The sequence below is a fragment of the Leucopleurus acutus genome (assembly GCF_964270905.1).
Source record: "Leucopleurus acutus genome assembly, chromosome: 5".
NCBI lineage: Eukaryota > Metazoa > Chordata > Mammalia > Artiodactyla > Delphinidae > Leucopleurus > Leucopleurus acutus.
Genome location: NC_139147.1, coordinates 134,813,156 through 134,832,353, shown reverse-complemented (window position 1 = coordinate 134,832,353; position 19,198 = coordinate 134,813,156). Strand labels below are relative to the sequence as shown.

Sequence of the window (19,198 nt, the reverse complement as noted above, 5' to 3'; positions counted from 1 at the left end):
ATCTGCTGAAAAGAAGGCAACCTCCTCCTCCAAACACACCAAGTTATGCTGCATTCCCCCCTTTTCCCTTTATCTTCTTTTAAATACTCCGTGTTTACTTTTGAACTACTGGTTAATACCTATAAATGTTATTTTCTTTCTCTCAGGTAAGGATCGGAAAGATTTCAGATGGGCCCTAGCTTGGGGTCACTCAAGGCCTTGGGCATATAAATAACAAAGATCCCTCCTTTTGGCCTCATAGGTGGGTGTTCAAAACCATCACTGGGCCCCCCCCGCCCCCCCCACTTGTCTCCACATAATACTGTTTGCATCTGGACTTGGGCTGTCACCTGATCTTGCTATTTTCTCCCAGATGGCAAGCCAAGCAGAGGAGAGAGTGGGGGAGATTGGAGGCGGTGGTGGTGAGTGATACCAGCGAGTGGTGGGGTGGAAAGGGAAAGGCGCAAAAAACAAAAACAAAAACAAAATGGTAGTGGGGGGAGGGGGGAGGAACACAGAACTGGGATGGCTAGGAACAAGCAAACAAGGAAGAAAATCTCTGAGAAACTGTGGTTACAGGAATTCCTGCAAACAAAATAGTGCCTCCTTACCCCCTGGGGGCGGTTATTAGTACCGGAAGGACATCATTAAAACACTGCTGGGGCCTACACCAGCCCTCCATCCTGTGGGCTCCAATGCTTAAGGCCCCCTCTTTGGCCAACCAGAAAATGTAGATGATTAGATTATGTCAGTTGTCTCACTGCAATCCCCTAATAATAATAGTAATGATAATAATAATATCAACAACAAGAGGATAATAGCTCAGTTATAGAGTGCTTTCCTGAACACTTTACTTATAAAACCCACCAGAAAAAAGTGCTACTTAACAGAGAAGGAAATAGGAACAGAGCCGTTAAGATCACACAGAAGGTAGATGTGGATGAGGGCCTGAGGCCCACCCTGATGACTTGGCTCTAGGGTTCCCGCTATTAACCCTTACACTGTGATTGTGCTTTGTTTAAAAAGCTCCAGGAAGAAAGACTTTTACAATGGGCTCACTGCCTCCCATTTTCCCGTCACTAACAAAGCCCTGGCTTGGCTTTTCATTTATAGAATTGTCTCCTTGGCCGGCCTAAAGCTGCAGGCCAAGATGGTTCCCCAGATCTTCTCAAACCTTCCGGGCGCCTGTAGTAGGTGGGCTAGGGTGTGTGGCATTGTCCCGCTCCTTAAGCACTGTCTCCCAAGCAATAACGTAGAGCCTGGGGATGGCCCCACCTGTGGAATGGGGAGGATGAATGGTCCACTGTTACTGGTCCTCCCCCGCCCACTCCCAGCCATCAGCGCCTTAGAGGCAGTCACCCTCCAGCACCCAAGCCCAAATTTTGAGGGCTCCGAGTTCCCCACGCGCGCTCCTGACGCACGCAACCTTGGTTACAAGGGGTCGAGAGGGTGGGCGGGGGAGCCACGGACCTCTGCGCCGTGGAGCGGCGAGGGTCACTGGCTGGGGGAAGCCGTGTGCAGCGCGCAGGTTGCCGGCCGTCTGGAGGCGGCGGCGCGGGGCGCGGGGCGCGGAGGGGGCGCGGGGCGGGCCAGCTGCTCCCGCGGCGGCTCCCCCGAAGACGCAGCGCAGCATATTTTGCACATGAGTTCAGAGGAAGAGGAAGTGTAGCCGGCGGACGCGCGGCGGCGACGGGGGCGCGTCGGCGCTGGAGCCGGAGCGCGCCGGGCTCAGGGCGCAGCTAGCGGGAGCGCGGCGGCCGCGGGCTCCGCTGAGGGACAGACGCACGGATCGCAGGAGGGACGGACACACGAGCACGCCGCGCCGCCTGCCCCGTCCCCACCCCCTGGCGCCCACGCCTTCCCCGCGCCGCCTCCTCTATATGGCACAAACTTTCCTCCCGGGACGGAACACGCTGTCTCCGGGAGCCCGCGCCCGCGCCTTCTCCTCGGCTTAGTCCAGAACGGTAGGTGGGCGCCCGAAGGATTCGGGATGGAGGCGGGCGCAGGCGGGGCGGGAACCCGGCGGGCAGGGGGAGCCTGGCGGGGCGCCTCCCTGCAGGTTGCCGAGGCTGGGCGTGCTTCCCTGGCGCCGGGGCTGCCAGAGGGCCATCCCCGTCCCCTGCACCCCGGCCCGGATTGGATGGGGTCGGGGACAGGATCCATGGGACGCAGCGGTCTTGGGCCAACTTTTTCTTGGGGAAAAAAAAAAAAAAATCATCCCTGGCGAGCCATGGGGAGAGGCACCCCAGAGCAGTCTGTTGAGGGTCGTGGGCTCCGCATGCTCCGGGCGCCTAGGAAGGAAGCAGAGGGGAAGCTTCGAGGCTACAGGTGGGTGTAGGACACTGCTGCAGGGGGTCCTCGGCAAAGATCAGGCGGGAGCTGGCCCAGGAATCCAGGTTCAGGAGGGCGCGAGGCCGGGGTGGGCTGGGGTGGAGGCGACTCCCGCTGCCCTTCTGCGTGCGCCCCGGGAGGTGCGTTTGTTCCCGGGGCAGCGGTGTTGGACGGGCGGGAGCAGACGTGCCGCGCGTTCAGAGGAAGCGCCGCGGCCAAGGGAGGCTCAGAGCCTCGGGGCGCGGGAAGTCCCCGTCACTGAAAACGGGTATCTCCCCTTCTGTAAAGGGGGTTTCTTCCCTCGTCCTCACCACTTTCCGAGGCCCAAGGGACGCCAGGGTGGACCTGGGTGAGGGCGGGGTGGTGGCGGCGTTTATTTCAGGAAGCCCCGTTGTCAGGCATGCACACCCCCCTCCTGCGCCGGGGCTCATGCCCTTCACCTAGACTGCCGCTGTCTTTGGCAGCGAGAACCGCGTGGAGGCCAAGGTGCAGTAACCCAGGCGCCCTGCCTCCCTGGTGCTTGCACCTGGCTGCCCTGTGTCGTTGTGGGTGGTCCCCAGGGACGCTGGGTGGTGTCAGTGAGTTTGTTAGGGGGTTTAAGAACAAAAAAGTATTAAAAAAAGAAAAAAAGTCTGGCACCAGTTCTTATGTTTGAGTGACTGCCCTGGTCTCCAGAAACCTGGTTTCCTTCTTGTAATTGGTACAGCTGTTTTCAGATGGTGGGCGCAGTCAGGCGAGGCGTCTTCCAGCCCCTGCCATCGTGTGTCATCTCAGGATAAGTGAGGACCTGCCAGGAAGGAAGGCAGGCGTAATGTGAGCCACCTCTGGGGCCGTGGGTAGGGCTTGCCCTGCACCCCACGTGTCCCTGGCCACAGGGATTCCTAATTTGTACCTCTGAACAGCTGAATTCCCTACCAAGTTCAAGTGACCCCAGATGTCACCAAACCCCACAGAGGGGTTAAGCAACAAGCTGTTTGGGGCTCTTTGGTGCGTGTGCGTGCTAACCTCAGTGAAATCACTTTAACCTCAGAGGGAGCTCTGCATCCTCTTTTGCCTTAAGTGGGGTTTCTGGCCTGACAGCTGTGAGGACACCCCTCCGGCTGCATTTGTATAGCAAGTCGCTGGGTTGCTTTTTCCTTGTTTGTCTTTTGGCTGCATGGACGTGGGACAAATGGAAGAGAGGTGTTGTACCGTTAGCTAATAGATTTGGTGCAGGAACTGAAAGAGAATTAATTGGGAATACGAGTCAGTGAGTTCTTTTTCTCCCTCTTGAGCAGGAATTTTTGGCCTCCATTCAAATAATTGCTTTGTCTGTAGGGAAACAGGCAGAAAATCTTTGGCATGAGTGATGTGAGTTCCTGTAAAGCTACTTGTGTTCTTTCAGTCTTAACTTTTCAGCAGAATCGAAATTATGTGGACCCGTGGCTTGGTGGGCATGGGTGTCTTGCTAAATTTCTAAGTTGGTGGGCTAGGGAGAGGGCCCTGTGACTCTCTCCCCCACCCACCTCCTTTTAAAAAATATAGAAAAGTTGGGGCTTCCCTGGTGACGCAGTGGTTGAGAGTCCGCCTGCCGATGCAGGGGACGCGGGTTCGTGCCCCGGTCCGGGAAGATCCCACATGCCGCGGAGCGGCTGGGCCCGTGAGCCATGGCCGCTGAGCCTGCGCGTCCAGAGCCTGTGCTCTGCAACGGGAGAGGCCACAACAGTGAGAGGCCCGCATACCGCAAAACAAAACAAAACTATATATATATATATATATATAAAAGTTGCAAGAACAGTGACCACCCAAATACCCATATCTAGAGTCTATAATTTTACAATATTGGCTTTATTACACATCCGTCCATCTAGTCATCCCTCTATCCATCCATCAGCAACTTATTGTTTTATGCATTTTAAATTAAATGACAGACATTGGTACAGGTCACCTCTAAACGTTTCAGCACACATTTCATTATTTAGAGTTCAATATATGTTCATGATTTTCTTAAGGTAAAATTTATACATATGGTGAATTTTTACATACATACATATCTCCATATAGTGAAATGCACAGACCTTGAGGGTAACATTTGCATAATGTTTCGACAGACACCTACACCTGTGTAACCCTCATCTCTATCAAGTAATGTCGCCATCACCCCCAGAAAGTTCCTTCATTCCCATTCCCAGTCAGTCCCTGCCCTCACCCTTTGTTTCTCACTCAAAGTTAGTTTAGCCTGGTCCTGAACTTCATGTAAGTGGAATTCCACTTACAGTATTTATTCCACGTTACAGTATTGTGTAAAGCTTCTTTCAGTCAGCATGTTTTTGAGGTTCACCCATGTTTTATGTACCAGTAATTCGGTCTATTTTATTGCTGAGTTATAGTCCGGTATCTATTTATAATGCAGTTTGTTTATGTATTCCCCTGTTGATGGACACATCAACAGGGTTTGGGGGGTATTGTGAATGGAGCTGCTGTGAATATTTGTATACAAGTCTTCCTAGGGACATACGTTGTCATGTCTTGTGGGTAAATGGAGTGGGATTGCTGGGTCATAAAAGAGATGTATGTGAACCTTATGAGAGGCTGCCCGACCTTCTCCCAACATGGTTATACCATTTTACACTCCTGCCAACAAAGAATACAAATATGAGATTCCAGATACAACAACTCATCTTCCTAGCCCAAAGTCAAGAGCGTGGTAGACCAGTGTTCTTCTGGGGCCCGAGGGAGCCAGCAATTGGAACATCTGAGACAGTCTGGACCATGCTGTTCATAGCTGGAGGAGCTGAGAGAAATCCCTGTCTCTGCCAGTAAATGGGTTTACTCTTAAATTATTGCAGACAGTCAGACAAATATTTTATTTTTAAAGATCTTCAGAGAAGGGAATTCCATAGGGGAACGTCCCCTTGGTTGTGAAAGAAGATTGACTGCTTTCTATATAAAGGAAAATAAACCCCAAACCCCAAAGAATTCCACTAAACTTCTGCTTCGAAACTCCTGGGGGATTTCTGGCGTAGTGGTCTGGTTGCTGTGAATCTGGTGGAGATTCCCGTTGGATTTCACCGGCTGAGGCAGCTGGCTGTTGAAAGCGGTTGTGTTTGCTTTGTGAGACAGGTCAGATTTGGCTTTTTGAAGGCTGCGAGAACAGCTTTCCTGTTAAAGTGATGTGGCCTGTCAGTGAGAAACATGGCCTGTCAACACCCCTCTTATTGTCCTGGCTGAGAAAATGGGCCGTTCCCTCTCAGGTCCCCTTGCATCTTCGTCCCCGTCTGTGGGCCTGTAGCCAAACCTGGTCTTGGCTGATATAGGAGGTAGGAATGGCGCTTCCTGCTTATGTGAGACCCAGGATGAAGCCTTGACATCTCGCTGAGGTGTCTCACTGAGGTCAACTGACAAGTGGTACAGAGTCTTAAGACATTGGCCTATGTTTGGGGACTGTTCCCCTTCATCCGCCAGCCTAGTACATTGCCTGCCGCAGGGTAGAGGCACAGAATAATTCTCATGGTACCCATCTGGGTGACTGCCTGTCTGGAGGTTGTCCCAGATGTCAGGACCCCAAGACGTATTTTACTAGAGGCCACTTTACTATAGCCCGTGAAACAGGTTCAAAGTGTTAGGAAAACTTTGCCAACTGTAAACTTCCATTCTAGTAGCACCGTTTTTATTTTATTACAGATTTTACTATCGCTGTTGACAAAATTATCATTATAGTTACCCCTTGCCAGGCGCCCATTCTTTACCAGGCACAGTTAGGCTCGTTACGTGCGTGCTCTGAATCTAATCCTCGTGAGAGGCAAATACTATTATTATCTGCACTTTGGCCTTGAGGAAACTGAAGCTTAGGGAGTTAGGGAACTTGCCCCAAGTTCACATTTTCATGTTTCCTGGACATTAAGGGAAGAGGCTGTGACCTTCTGGTTTCGCAAATGCAGATTCCATCTGCAAGCATAGATTTCCAAATACACGAAGCCGTCGTAGAAGAGAAATGTAAGCTGGATGGGGGATGGAAGTTGGAACAAATGACACACTGGAATCACTTTCTTAAGTCTTTTGCCTTTTTCTTTTTGTTTCAGGCTTTCTGAGATTTGGGGCACCTGGAGCCTGGGTAGAGGTGCTAATTTTGGTGACAATTTAAGATATTATTGGTTGTGATGATTGTAATTTTATCGTAGGGAAAGAAAGACGTGGCCAGCATTTTGGTTTGAGCGTCTGTCTGTCAGCTCACTTGTGGCTGGGCTGTCCACTACAGTAGCCACTGGCTGGCTACATGTGGCTATTTACATTTAAATGTCAATGAATTAAAAGGAAATACAATTTAAAATGCAGTTCCAGCCTCACCGGCCACCTTTCAAGAGCCCTAGAGCCACATGTGGTTATTGGCGAGCGAATTGGACAGAGCAGATGTATTTTCATCCTGGTTGAAAGTTCTGTTTGATGGGGCTACTCTGTACTAAGCATTTCTCTTTTGTCCTTCAGTTTAAGAATTGGCCACACTCTTGGCTAAAGCTTAGGCTGTTTTTCACTGACAAAGAGATAAATTTAGCCAGACATTTCTTTTATGTTTATAAAAAGGTTTGTGTGTGATCCTTCCTCCCATTCACATTCAGTTTTTGACATAAATTTGAGTTTCCCTTTTCTCTTGGGCCCCCAAAGGGGCTCTCGTTATTATCATTGTGTATTTCACCAAGATGCAGTTCTCTGAAAAGATCGGTACAGCGGGCAAGCGATGGCCACTGCTTGAGGCCCTGTTAATTTCCTCGCTCTCCAAAGAATTCAGTTCAGCGTTTAAATATGCATTTGTGCGACTTACTCCCTACCTGGGCTGAATTCAGGAAGAAAAAGTGCTCTCAGCGGGACCAGAACCAAAGAGTTAGAAAATCAGGTCCCATTCTATGTGTGATGGCTACCTGCCAAGACTGAGGTGGAGCAGCCATCCTTTGGGGTACCTGGGGGCTTCGTTAGGGGGTTTTCCTGGGTCGGGCCTGCCCCTGTGGTGTCGGGAGCAGCGGAGGGGCTGCAGCGTCGTGTCTGATGGTGCAGGATGGTGACGGAGGGACGTCCCCTTTACGGGGTGTCCATACTCAGGCTCGGTTCAAAGGAGAGGGGCACCAGCCCACGGGGGTCAGTGGGGAACCCAGAGCCCCCAGAGATGGGAAGTCAACATCAGCTATGTTTGATGCTCACCAACTCTCGTGCTACTTTATGAAGCTGTATTGGATGTTTCCACACTTTTTCAACCAGGAAGCCAGCTGCACTTCACTGACAGCGTTCTTTGGCTTTTAAAACGAAACTGTCCCATTGTGTTGTTCCATAGGCAGAGCCCCGGATGGGCAGCATTTATTCTTTGCAAAGGATTATCAGCTTCCATGTGTGTGTGTGTGTTTGTGGTGTGTGTGTGTGTGTGTGTGTGTGTGTGTGTTTGTGTGTTGGAAGTGCCAGATTAGTATTTCACCCCGAGGAAATACTTCTGAGGAACCTTCAAGTTTTATGGAATAACTCCCAAATTACTCAGATTTGGAGAAATTTTTGTAATAGACCTTATCCATTAAAGTCAGATGAGAAGAGATTAGGTTAATCACAGACTCTGGTTAATGGAACGTGACCATATCGTGTATTACAAGATTTTGGAAATGCAGAGTACAAGAAATCAGACTGTTCATTTAAACACTTCTTTAATTTAGAGAGGTCTTTGGGGATTTTTCCAGTGTCTTGGGACACTTTATAAGCACCCTTTCGGTGTGGTGTAATTATAGCAGGTTAACAGGGATCTTTGTCATGGATAACAAGTAGTACTAGTAATAGTACTAATAATGGTTAACATTTAGACAGCCATTTCTAGGTGCCTGGGCTCTTCTAAGCCCTGTTAAATTAACTTACTTAGTCCTCACCCTGCAAGTGGATTCTGCGGTCATCCCGATTTCATAGTTGAGAACCCTGAGGTTGAGTGGCTCCCTTGACGTCACTCAGCTAGAAAGTAGGGACCCTCGAACTTTAACCAGGCACTCTGGCTCCAGAGCGTCACCAGCCCCTGTGCTGTGCTTTTAAAAAGGCGAACTTGAGAGCAACAGGCAAATATTCCAAAGGCCCTTCCCATCCTTTTCCAGATAATAGGCACCTTTCCTTCTCTGGGAGTCTGTTGACGGAGTAGGTGTTACCGTGCATCTCTTGGGGCAGGGCACTGGGGTAGTTGTTGTTGAGGATGAAGATGTAACTGCCTTCGAGGAGGAGTTTGCTGTCCCATGGGAAGATGGGGCGGTACCCAAAGCTCCAGAGCTCTCTCCCTTGAGCTGTGGACTGGTCCATCCGGCTGCCCACCCCACCTCCCCTTGGTTGGAGTTAACGCATCCAGGACAAACTCCGGTCTGCTCTGGCTCAAATGCTCCTTTCACGGTGTGCCTGTCTTGGGAGGTGGTCCCTGCAGCTTTACAAGTGCTCAGGCCACAAACCTGAGAGGGGTCTCGGATGCCCTCTTTTTCTCATGCCCTGTCTCCAAACCACTAAGAAATCTCACTTCCTACCTTCAAAACGTATCCAGAATTTGACCTCTGCTCACACCTCATCACCGCCTGGTCTCCCTGTTCCCAGGGTCAGAGTGATCGTGTCTCCCTCGGGGCTCGAAACCCTCTGAGGTCTCCCATCTCACTGGGGACAAAGCCAGCGTCCTGACCACGGCCGCCCAGGCTACCCCACCTTCCCGGGCAGGTCCAGGACCTCCCGGCCTGTTTGCACTCGTGGCCACCTGCTCCCTCATCCCAGCGCTCGCCCTGTCACCTTCTGGGGGAGGCCTTCCCTGATCACGCTGTTTTTTTTTAAATTGTGCCCTCCCCTGTACTTGCTAATGCCCCTCTCTGGCTTACTTGCCTTTATGTGACATACTTTTTTTTTTTTCTTTTTGCGGTACGCGGGCCTCTCACTGTTGTAGCCTCTCCCGTTGCGGAGCACAGGCTCCGGACGTGCAGGCCCAGCGGCCATGGCTCACGGGCCCAGCCGCTCCGTGGCACGTGGGATCCTCCCGGACCGGGGCACGAACCCGCGTCCCCCGCATCGGCAGGCGGACTCCCAACCACTGCGCCACCAGAGAAGCCCTATGTGACATACTTTTAAACTTGAACTTCATTCATTATTTTTATGTGTCTGCTCCTGAAAGTAAGGTCCACGAGGGCGGGGTTGTTCTTGTTTTGTTTTGTTTTGGTCTTTGTCTCTGTTTCACTTCGGTATCCCCAGCACTTGGAGCAGTGCCTTGCACCTACTAAGTGCTCAGTGAAGGAGGGCGTAATGGTTAATTTTATGTATCAGATTGGCTACCACGGGGGTACCCAGTTTTTGGTCAAACAGCAGTCCAGGTGTTGCCATGGGGTATTTTTAAAGATGTGATTAACATTTGAATCACCCTCCCTAATATGGGCGGGCCTCATCCAACTAGTCCGAGGACTTAGAAGACTGAGGTCTCCTGAGGAGGAAGGAGTTCTGCCTCCAGATGGGCCTGGGGCTCAGCTCTGCACCATCACGTTTTCCCTGGGCCTTTGGCCTCCTGGCCTGTGCTATAGATTTTGGACTTGCCAGCCTCCAAGTCCAAAGACAAGACCTTTAAAACAAATCTGCCCCAACTTCTCTCTCTGTAGATATCTACATAAGGACACATATACGCACAAGAAACCCAGGAGGAAGAACAGGCTTTTGGGGCAGGGTGTTGTGTTCTCTTTGGGGCATATTCATCTGGAAGTGCCGGGAAAGTTCCAGGTGAAGATGTTGGAACGGGTCCGTGGGTGTGTCTGTTGGAGTTGGAGAGCGGTCAGGCTGGGAGGTGAATCTGACAGCTAACGGGGAGATGATGCAGTTATGGAACTTTTTTGAGCCTACGTGCCTCCTCGTATTGGAGGTTCCCAAATTCTGTACTAAGGCACCCCAAGGCACCGCAGCAAGTGGTACTTGCATGTTGGTTGCCACCCTCATTACTAGCCCGAGGTAGTTCACAGGATCAACATCAAAGGCCACCACTTCCTTTTGATGATGTCATATCTTTGCAAAGCTGGATTTGGGGTGGTTGCTAAGAAGATCATTGTTGAACAGGAGATGAGGGTGGTGGTGTCCAGTGTGATTCTGAGGTTTGAGAAGTTTCCCGGTGCCAAATGGACGCACACATCCCAGTAGTAAGTAATTACGGTAATTTAAGGATGCAGGAAAATTTTTTTTTCAGTTTGTGTAGTCTGTTCTTTCAAAAGGATGCTAAGTTGTTTATACATAATTATCAATTTGTTTGGACCTGACTACTTAATAAATCGAGCTGTGGGTATTGCTTTTAGCCTGGGGGTGCTGTGAACAAACGTATAGGATCACTGGGGGTGCCATGACCTGAAAAGTGTCAGAGCCTTTGCCCTGTATGGTTCTGGGTATTATATGTAGTGTGTACAGGATAAGGACCAGGGACAGAAAGACAGGGGACAAAGGGACAGGAATGAGGGCTGCACACCAAAAGTTGTATTTCTACAGAAACAAAAGATGTGAGCAAATAAAATGTAAGCATTTGTTGATTCAGGGTAGTGGGTACAGAGATGTCTCATTTTTTTAATCCTTATCCATATGCTTGCGGTGGTTGGTAGTGAAAGTAATTTGAAGAGAGAGGCAGAAGGAGGCTGGAGATAGAAATTTGGGGGTGCACTTGTGTTAGGGACGACAACAGAGAGCCTGGGAAGGGAGGGTATGAGGTCCAGCGAGATTCAGGTGATGCAGGGGTGGAACCAAGGGGGTCAGCAAGACCACGTTCTTCTAGACTGTGGTTCTCAGCCCTGGCTAAGCAGCCTAAGAGAGACCCTGGGCCCCTGCGGCCTGGGTGTTAGGAGGTTGGAGAGGGTCGGGAGTGGGAAAAGACAGGGTTTGCTCTGAGCGTGTTGATTCTCAATCCTGGATGTCAGTTAGAATCACTTGTGGGGGTGTCTTAAAAATGATGCTTGGGCCCCACCCCAAATGCCTGGGCATCTGGACATCAAAACAGCTGTCCAGGTGATTCCAGTGTGTAGCCAAGATTGAGAACCACTGCCATGGCTTTCTCAAGCTTTACTGTGATTCAGACTTTGATGAATCGTGTGTGAAAAGGTGGATTCTGATTAAGTAGGTCCGGGTGGGCTGATCCCAGGAGTGCCATTGCTCCTGGTCTGAGGACCACACTTTGAGTAGCAAGTTCTTCTGAGGGGAGGCTGTTTTATTTAAGGGTGGTTGTGATGGAGGCTAGTGGGAGAGCAGAAAGAAAGGTGGTCTGGATCAGTCTCCACCGAGTGTTTTCCTTTGATAATGTAAATACCCCTCGTATTGCCTTATCTCTTGCTGTGTAACATATTACCCCCAAACTTGGCAACTGAAAATAGTAATGAATGTTTATTATCTCGCAGGGCTTCTGTGAGTTAGAAATCCAGAAGCAGCTGAGCTGGGTGGTTCTGACTCAGGGTCTCTCACGAGATTGTGGTCAAGATGCTGGCTAGGCTGAAGGCTGTTCTGGAGCTGAGGGATGCTCCCACTTGAGTGTTGATTTCATTGTGGCTGTTAGTTGGAGGCCTCAGTTCCCTGCCCTGGGGGCTTCTCCACGGGGTTAATAGAGTGTTCTTACAATATGGCAGCGGGCTTCCCCCAGGGACATATCCTACTGACTACACAGGTCAGCCCTGCTCAGTAGAGGAGGGGACCACTGGTGAACGGGAGGATTATTGAGGGATATCTTGCAGGCTGTCTGTGATACATCTTGTTGTCTTCAACTAGGAAATGTAATGCATATGCAACACAGAAAACTTGGAAATATAGAAAACCATAAAGAGAATGTCTCTCATCACTCGTGACCCAGAGGAAAGTTCTGTGAATATCTTTATTTAACCTGCCAGTTAAAAAAAATATGTGGATTTTCATATACAGATACACACATAGACACTTAAAAAAAAGTAGCGCCATAATATAACCCCGTTTCATACACATTGTTCTTTTCCTTGGCATTGAATCAGGAATACTTTACATGGGTCAGTTTTAGTTATCCTTGGGATTCTGTCTTAGTTTGTAGGATATCAAGATTTGACACCATCCGTACAGCTGATTGGATTTTCAAGTTTTCATTTACATTTCTGGGTGGAGAGAGATGTTCTTATCATGTAAAAACTTCTTAATTTGGACCATCAGTTCCTACTTTGGGTGCCTGAATGATGTAATAAACACACTCGAGTCTTTAAATATAGGATTTGAGTGGAGAAATAAAGAATGAGTTTGCCAGCTGATCCAGCATCATTGCGTATAATTGCCCCATCTCTGGTTGCTTGTCATGAGCTGTTGGCAGTTGTTAAAATTAGCTTTACAGTCTGCCTCAGATTAGCAGCAAGTGTGGTAAATGAGGGCTCACTCTTAATGAAACTAATTTGTATTTGAAAATATAACTACATTTATTGCCCCCATTATTTAAATGTGTCCATGCTAGTTGATAATAAAAATAAACCTTTAAACTCAGGGATTTTTTTTAAACCCCAGCTGAAAAATAATTGTTTAAGGAGGTGATCCTTTTTTTTTTTTTTTTTTTTTTGCGGTACACGGGCCTCTCACTGTTGTGGCCTCTCCCGTTGTGGAGCACAGGCTCCGGAAGCGCAGCCTCAGCGGCCATGACTCACGGGCCCAGCCGCTCCGCGGCATGTGGGATCTTCCCGGACTGGGGCACGAACCCGTGTCCCGTGCATCGGCAGGCGGACTCTCAACCACTGCGCCACCAGGGAAGCCCGGAGGTGATCCTTTCTGAAGTGGTTTTCCAGTGTTTTATGTGCATCTGGGGAAGTATTTCAAAACCAAATTAGAACTACTTTAAAATAAAAATTCAAACATTTCAACATTTAAAATGACACAGAACATCGTGCCCCATGGCTGATCAGCTCTTTCTGGAACCAAGTCTATGGGGATGTGCCCTCTGTTTTATATCACAGCGGTTTTCTCCAAATGCCCTGCTCCCCGCCCAGACTTCTAGAACAACCAGCCTCACCGTACCATGTGTATTTCTTCATTGCCTTTCTTCTCCTTCACCTGTGATCTCCTAGAGGGTAGGACCTGGTCTTTCCATTTTTGTATTTCCTAATTGAGGGTGTGACTCAAAAGAGGCCATAATAAATGTTCATTAGATGAATAAATGCACGAACTTGGAACATGAATTCTCTCCCTCATGGAGCTGACAGTTCCTGCATGAAACTGGGCCCACATATACCAAAGACACACCTCCTCCTAGGCTTGATTCAGAAAGAATTGATTTTTCCAGAGTGTCACCAGTTGAGGGCTCTTTGCTTCTGGGTCATTTGCAAATGACCTCTCCTTGTAGTGGGTCTCAGAGACCCCCAGTGATGACCTTATTTTCTTCCCTAGTCTGTCTCCAGTCCTGCTAATGTTTAGCCAGTTTCTGCTGAAGAACTGTAAGGATTCTTTGGCTCTTTTCCCACTGTCTCACCATAGGAGTGGGGAAGGACCTGTGAAGACCCCTTGGATGGTTTTTCTTGGTGCCTTGATGCTAGAGAGACCCATGCACGTGGGTGCAGGGATGTCTTTTGGGAAGATAAAGACGTAAAAAGAAGAAAAAACCCTCCTGTGTGACTGTCGAATAATCAGAGCTGATCCAACCATCACCTCACACATAAAACAAGTAACCTGGTTTCCATAGGTGTCAATGTGAAGTGATTATAGGAATTTGGAAGGGCAGAGCTATGGGGGTTGGATGGACCACACGAAAGTACTGGAAAAATGTCATCACACACAGGTGATTTTTAGCAAGTGTCCTTTACAAAAACAGACAATAACGAAAGGAGAAATAGCCATGAATAGCACTGCTGGTCATGATTCCCTCCCAGTGAGCTGATGCCCCAGGGTGAGCAGGGGTGGCCGAGCTAAATCCGCGGAGTCTCAGCGGGTCTCATCTTCCACGGTGCCTCTCGCGGGTCAGCATCTGGCCACCCTGAGTGTGTTATTCATTAACAGGATCCTGTACTTACCGTGTAACCCAGCGATCCCGCCCCAAGGCATTGCCCTAGAGAAATTAAAACTTATGTCCACATCAGAACTTCTACGTGAATGTTTACAGCCGCTTTTTTTAGAATCGACCCAAACTGGAAACTCCCCAGATGTCCTTCCAGCATGAGTGGCTGAAGCAGGCCCCTGACTGCAGGCTTGGCCGAGGAGGCAGCTGGCTGTGGTCATTTGGAGCAAACTTGATGTAGAGGTTACCTGTTGTATGATGAATCACGCCGAAACTTAGAGGCCTCAAACAGCAACAGCGGTGTATTTTGCTCAGGAACCTGCCGATCTGGCAGGTCTTGGTGGAAACAGCTCATTTCTGCTCCACGCGGTATCAGTGGCTTGACTGAGCCAGAGGCTCGTCTTCCAAGGCAGCAAGTTGGTGCTGGCTGGGGATTCCTCCGTACGTGGGCCTCTCTTCGGGGCTGCTTGAGCTCCCTCATGGCATGGTGGCTGGGTTCCAAGAGCAGGTGTCCCGAGAGTCAGGCAGTGGATGCTCCCAGTTTCTTAAGGCTCAGGTCCAGAAGCTGGCACTGCATCATCTGACACTTTCTATAGCAAAGCAGTCACGGAGCCCGGATTCAGGGGAGGTGACATAGGCCCCACCTCTCGGTGGCAGGAGTGTCAAAGGATTTGGGGGCCACATTAAAAAACCATCACACTTACCGTTTACCTTCTGCCCTGCCTTGACCCCTGAGACCCTCCCTGAATGTCTGTGCGGGGCACGTGCAGCTACGCCAGCCCCATCTGCCGGCATCCGGTGAGGCTGTACCCTTCACTCCTTCCTCCTCCTCCACCTCTCACTGCCCTCCAAGGCCCATATCCAGCCTCTGCCCCAGCTTCATGTGGGATTCTAGTACAACCAGGGTTTGGGAACCTTGCACTGGAAACAGGGAAGTTTACAAAATATAGATGTAAGGCACTATTATGTCTTAGTTTTCCTTCTTTTTTTTTTTTTTTTTTTTTGCGGTACGCGGGCCTCTCACTGTTGTGGCCTCTCCCGTTGCGGACGCGCAGGCTCAGCGGCCATGGCTCACGGGCCCAGCCGCTCCGCGGCATGTGGGATCTTCCCGGACCGGGACACGAACCCGTGTCCCCTGCATCGGCAGGCGGACTCTCAACCACTGCGCCACCAGGGAAGCCCCAGTTTTCCTTCTTTTCGTAAGCTGGATTTTGTGACTTGTTTGAGCATAGTAGGGACTGTAACAGACATTTTTGGAGTGATGTAAAAGTCTTTCCTATTTTGACAGGGGTGGGGTTGGTGGAAGAATGCAGGAAGGAACTAGGAGGAAAGCAAATGTGCCAGTAGCAAGCAAGGTAGGGCCCTAACACGAACGAGTAAGAAGAACAAATTCACACTAAGCTTTTGGTGACTGGCAACGGCTTCACCATGATTCGCTTCCCAGAGAGAACTGTGCTTTAGAAGCAGTTGGTTAACCAGGGTTGTATGCCCTAAAATTTGAGACCTCAAGGATTCACTGGTATTACAGTTTTGCACCTGGCTGGTACAGTGTCTGATCACATAGATGATTTCCCAGGGTCTCACTGTGTCCTGTGAGACAAGCACAGTCCCCTTTGGAGTGAACTTGGACCTCAGGTTTGGGATAGTCTGATTAAAACCTTAAATTCAAAGTTATGAATTGGGAGTTTTTCTAATACTTCCTGACATGCCTCCCTGCAACCCCAAATTTGTCTGAGACTATCTTACTCATCTTGATAATCCTCTCCTCCTTTTTTTATGCTGTGCAGCATCCTGTCCTTGAGAGAAGAAATTAAATCATACTAAAGTGTTAGTGGCTACCAGGAGCTTGGCTTGTTGCCGTCCCAGGGAGATATTTGTGGTTTCAAAGGCAATGCTGAGGTAGGGTGTTCTCAAAGGAATGACTCTCTAATGCTAGAATTTACCTAATAGGATAGCAAGAATGGGAAGATTTTTGAGGAAGGGTTTTTTTTCTTGGAGGTCCCCAAATGCTCAGTCCTTTGTAGGGAGGAAGACGAGTGAGTGACTGGTAAGCCTTTGGGTTATTTCCAGTTCTGTTCTGGCAGTGATAGTATTTATCTCACTAGGTTACCTGTTCCCTAGTACTTAGGGGCCTCCCTGTCTGCTTCTGCTTTGCCCCAGCGGATGCCAGGCGGTTTGCTTTTTAGCAGTTAAATATGCAGCCTCTGTGCATATCAGCTATTATATCTGCAGAACTGCAGAGTATTTTACAAGTAATCAGTTCATGCAGATTGCACATAAATCATGTCTGCTCTGGCCCTTTGGACACTAATGTTCTCTTATTAAGGCATAAGTAAGCCTTCCTGTTCTCATCCATCCTTCCAGACTTTTTTTAATTACTGCAAATATAGCCTGGTTGTCGCTTCATCAGCCTGTTCCCTCCCTCCCCGGCCTCGTTGCTTTTGTGCGGTTCATCTTGTTTTTTGGAGCTGGCCAAGTTGCCGTAGGAAGCTGGGTACCTTGTGAATGGATTGAACCAACGGAAATTCTTATCTCAAAAAGGAAGTGGCCACCACGTTTCTGTTTGTGATATTCTTGACCAGTTAATATATTTGTGAAATATGTTCTGATGGCAGCACCGGTGCCCCAGAGAGGAGGGAACTTAGCCAGGCTCAGTCACAAAAGGGAAACTATCTCCCGCTGAAGTCTGGGGAGTGGATAAAAAGTCGTTTCATGAATGTCATTCTGCCTAAATAAACAGAGAACATTCATTGTTTTTAATCCCCTGGAAGCTCAGCCCACCCTCGTATGCACATCGTATTAACATTTCTCCATTTTCTTTCCAAACCGCAGCCACGGATCTTTGCTCCGATACACGTGGATTCTGCTTCCAATTTCTGCGGCCCTGCTCTTAGTGTTCAGCCAGTTTTCATTTTGGTCTCAAATGACTCTGAGTCTGGAAGAACCGCTCTGTTCCTGTGGTTTGGTCTAAAACGGAATAAACAGGGACTTTTTAGACGAGGCCTGTAAAAGTACCACCATCTACTTTGAGAGGTGTTTTTTGAATGTAAAATCCTGTCTAAATAATTACCGTTGAGGGTAGAAAGGACTTTGAAAATCGTAACAACTTATTATCCCCTCTTAGAAACCACGGCGGAGCGACATCTCTCTTATTTTTTTTTTCAGACGGGCTGACACCATGATGCACTTGTATTGCTTTTCACATCCCATTTTTTAATCATGTATACAGAGTATAGGGGAACTGAGACACTCTGAGGTGTTATTTTCCTCAGATGGGGAGAAAAATGATATAAAACAATATTTTTTTTTAAACATCCTTATTGGAGTATAATTGCTTTACAATGGTGTGTTAGTTTCTGCTTTATAACAAAGTGAATCAGCTATACGTATACATATATCCCCATATCTCCTCCCTCTTGCATCTCCCTCCCTCCCACCCTCCCTATCCCACCCCTCTAGGTGGTCACAAAGCACCGAGCTGATCTCCCTGTGCTATGCGGCTGCTTCCCACTAGCTATCTATTTTACATTTGGTAGCGTATATATGTCCATGCCACTCTCTCACTTCGTCCCAGCTTACCCTTCCCCCTCCAGGTGTCCTTAAGTCCGTTCTCTACGTCTGCGTCTTTATTCCTGTCCTACCCCTAGGTTCTTCAGAACCTTTTTTTTTTTTTGATTCCATATATATGTGTTAGCATACGGTATTTATTTTTCTCTTTCTGACTTACTTCACTCTGTATGACAGTCTCTAGGTCCATCCACCTCACTACAAATAACTCAATTTTGTTTCTTTTTATGGCTGAGTAGTATTCCATTGTATATATGTGCCACATCTTCTTTCTCCATTCATCTGTCAGGGGACACTTAGGTTGCTTCCATGTCCTGGTTATTGTAAATAGTGCTGCAGTGAACATTGTTGTACATGACTCTTTTTGAATTATGGTTTTCTCAGGGTATATGCCCAGTAGTGGGATTGTTGGGTCACATGGTAGTTCTATTTTTAGTTTTTTAAGGAACCTCCATGCTGTTCTCCATCAATTCACATTCCCACCAACAGTGCAAGAGGGTTCCCTTTTCTCCACACCCTCTGCAGCATTTATTGTTTCTAGATTTTTTGATGATGGCCATTCTGACTGGTGTGAGATGCTATCTCATTGTAGTTTTGATTTGCATTTCTCTAATGATTAATGATGTTGAGCATTCTTTCATGTGTTTGTTGGCAGTCTGTATATCTTCTTTGGAGAAATGTCTGTTTAAGGTCTTCTGCCCATTTTTGGATTGGGTTGTTTGTTTTTTTTGATATTGAGCTGCATGAGCTGCTTGTATATTTTGGAGATTAATCCTTTGTCAGTTGCTTCGTTTGCAAATATTTTCTCCCATTCTGAGGGTTGTCTTTTCGTTCTGTAAAACAGTATGTTTTTGGTGTCGTTTCAGGATCACAGGCTGGCTCGTAATGGTATCTTATGAGTGAGAGAAAGCAGCCTGAGCGTAGAGCCTCCAGTGTTCAGGTCACGGGTTGAACTGTGCTCTAGATTCCAGCCAGGCTCAAGTCCTTTACGTGTTCTTCAGGGAAATAATGGGGTCGTTTATACTACGGTGTGTAAAAACAACATCTCAGGAAGAAGAAAATCATTCCCCCGTTTTTCTCCTTTTGCTGGCAGCTGCTGAAATGGGTTGCGGATTGAACAAGTTAGAGAAACCTGATGACAAACGGCCTGGGAATATCTATTCGACGTTGAAGAGGCCCCAGGTGGAAACCAAGATAGACGTGTCCTATGAGTACCGCTTCCTGGAGTTCACCACCCTGACCGCCGGTGAGGACGGGGTTCAGCCCAACCCAGGGGTGGGGGGCTTGACAGGGCTTTGGCCCAATCAGCGCTGGAGGGGCTGCCCAGGACACGCTGGGGGGTGGGGGGCTGGGGGC

The 19,198-nt window shown here is 48.7% G+C and overlaps 1 protein-coding gene across 1 annotated transcript in view; it reads left to right on the top strand.

Annotated features, from left to right (window-relative positions):
- Positions 1-1,714: 1,714 nt before the first annotated feature.
- Positions 1,715-19,198, top strand: part of RFTN1 (raftlin, lipid raft linker 1) — a 204,244-nt gene continuing 186,760 nt past the window's right edge. The window contains exons 1-2 of the mRNA XM_082839511.1: positions 1,715-1,943; positions 18,936-19,088. Coding sequence (XP_082695637.1) covers positions 18,944-19,088 — 145 coding nt within the window. The 5' untranslated portion in view covers positions 1,715-1,943; positions 18,936-18,943. The remainder of the gene's footprint in view (positions 1,944-18,935; positions 19,089-19,198) is intronic.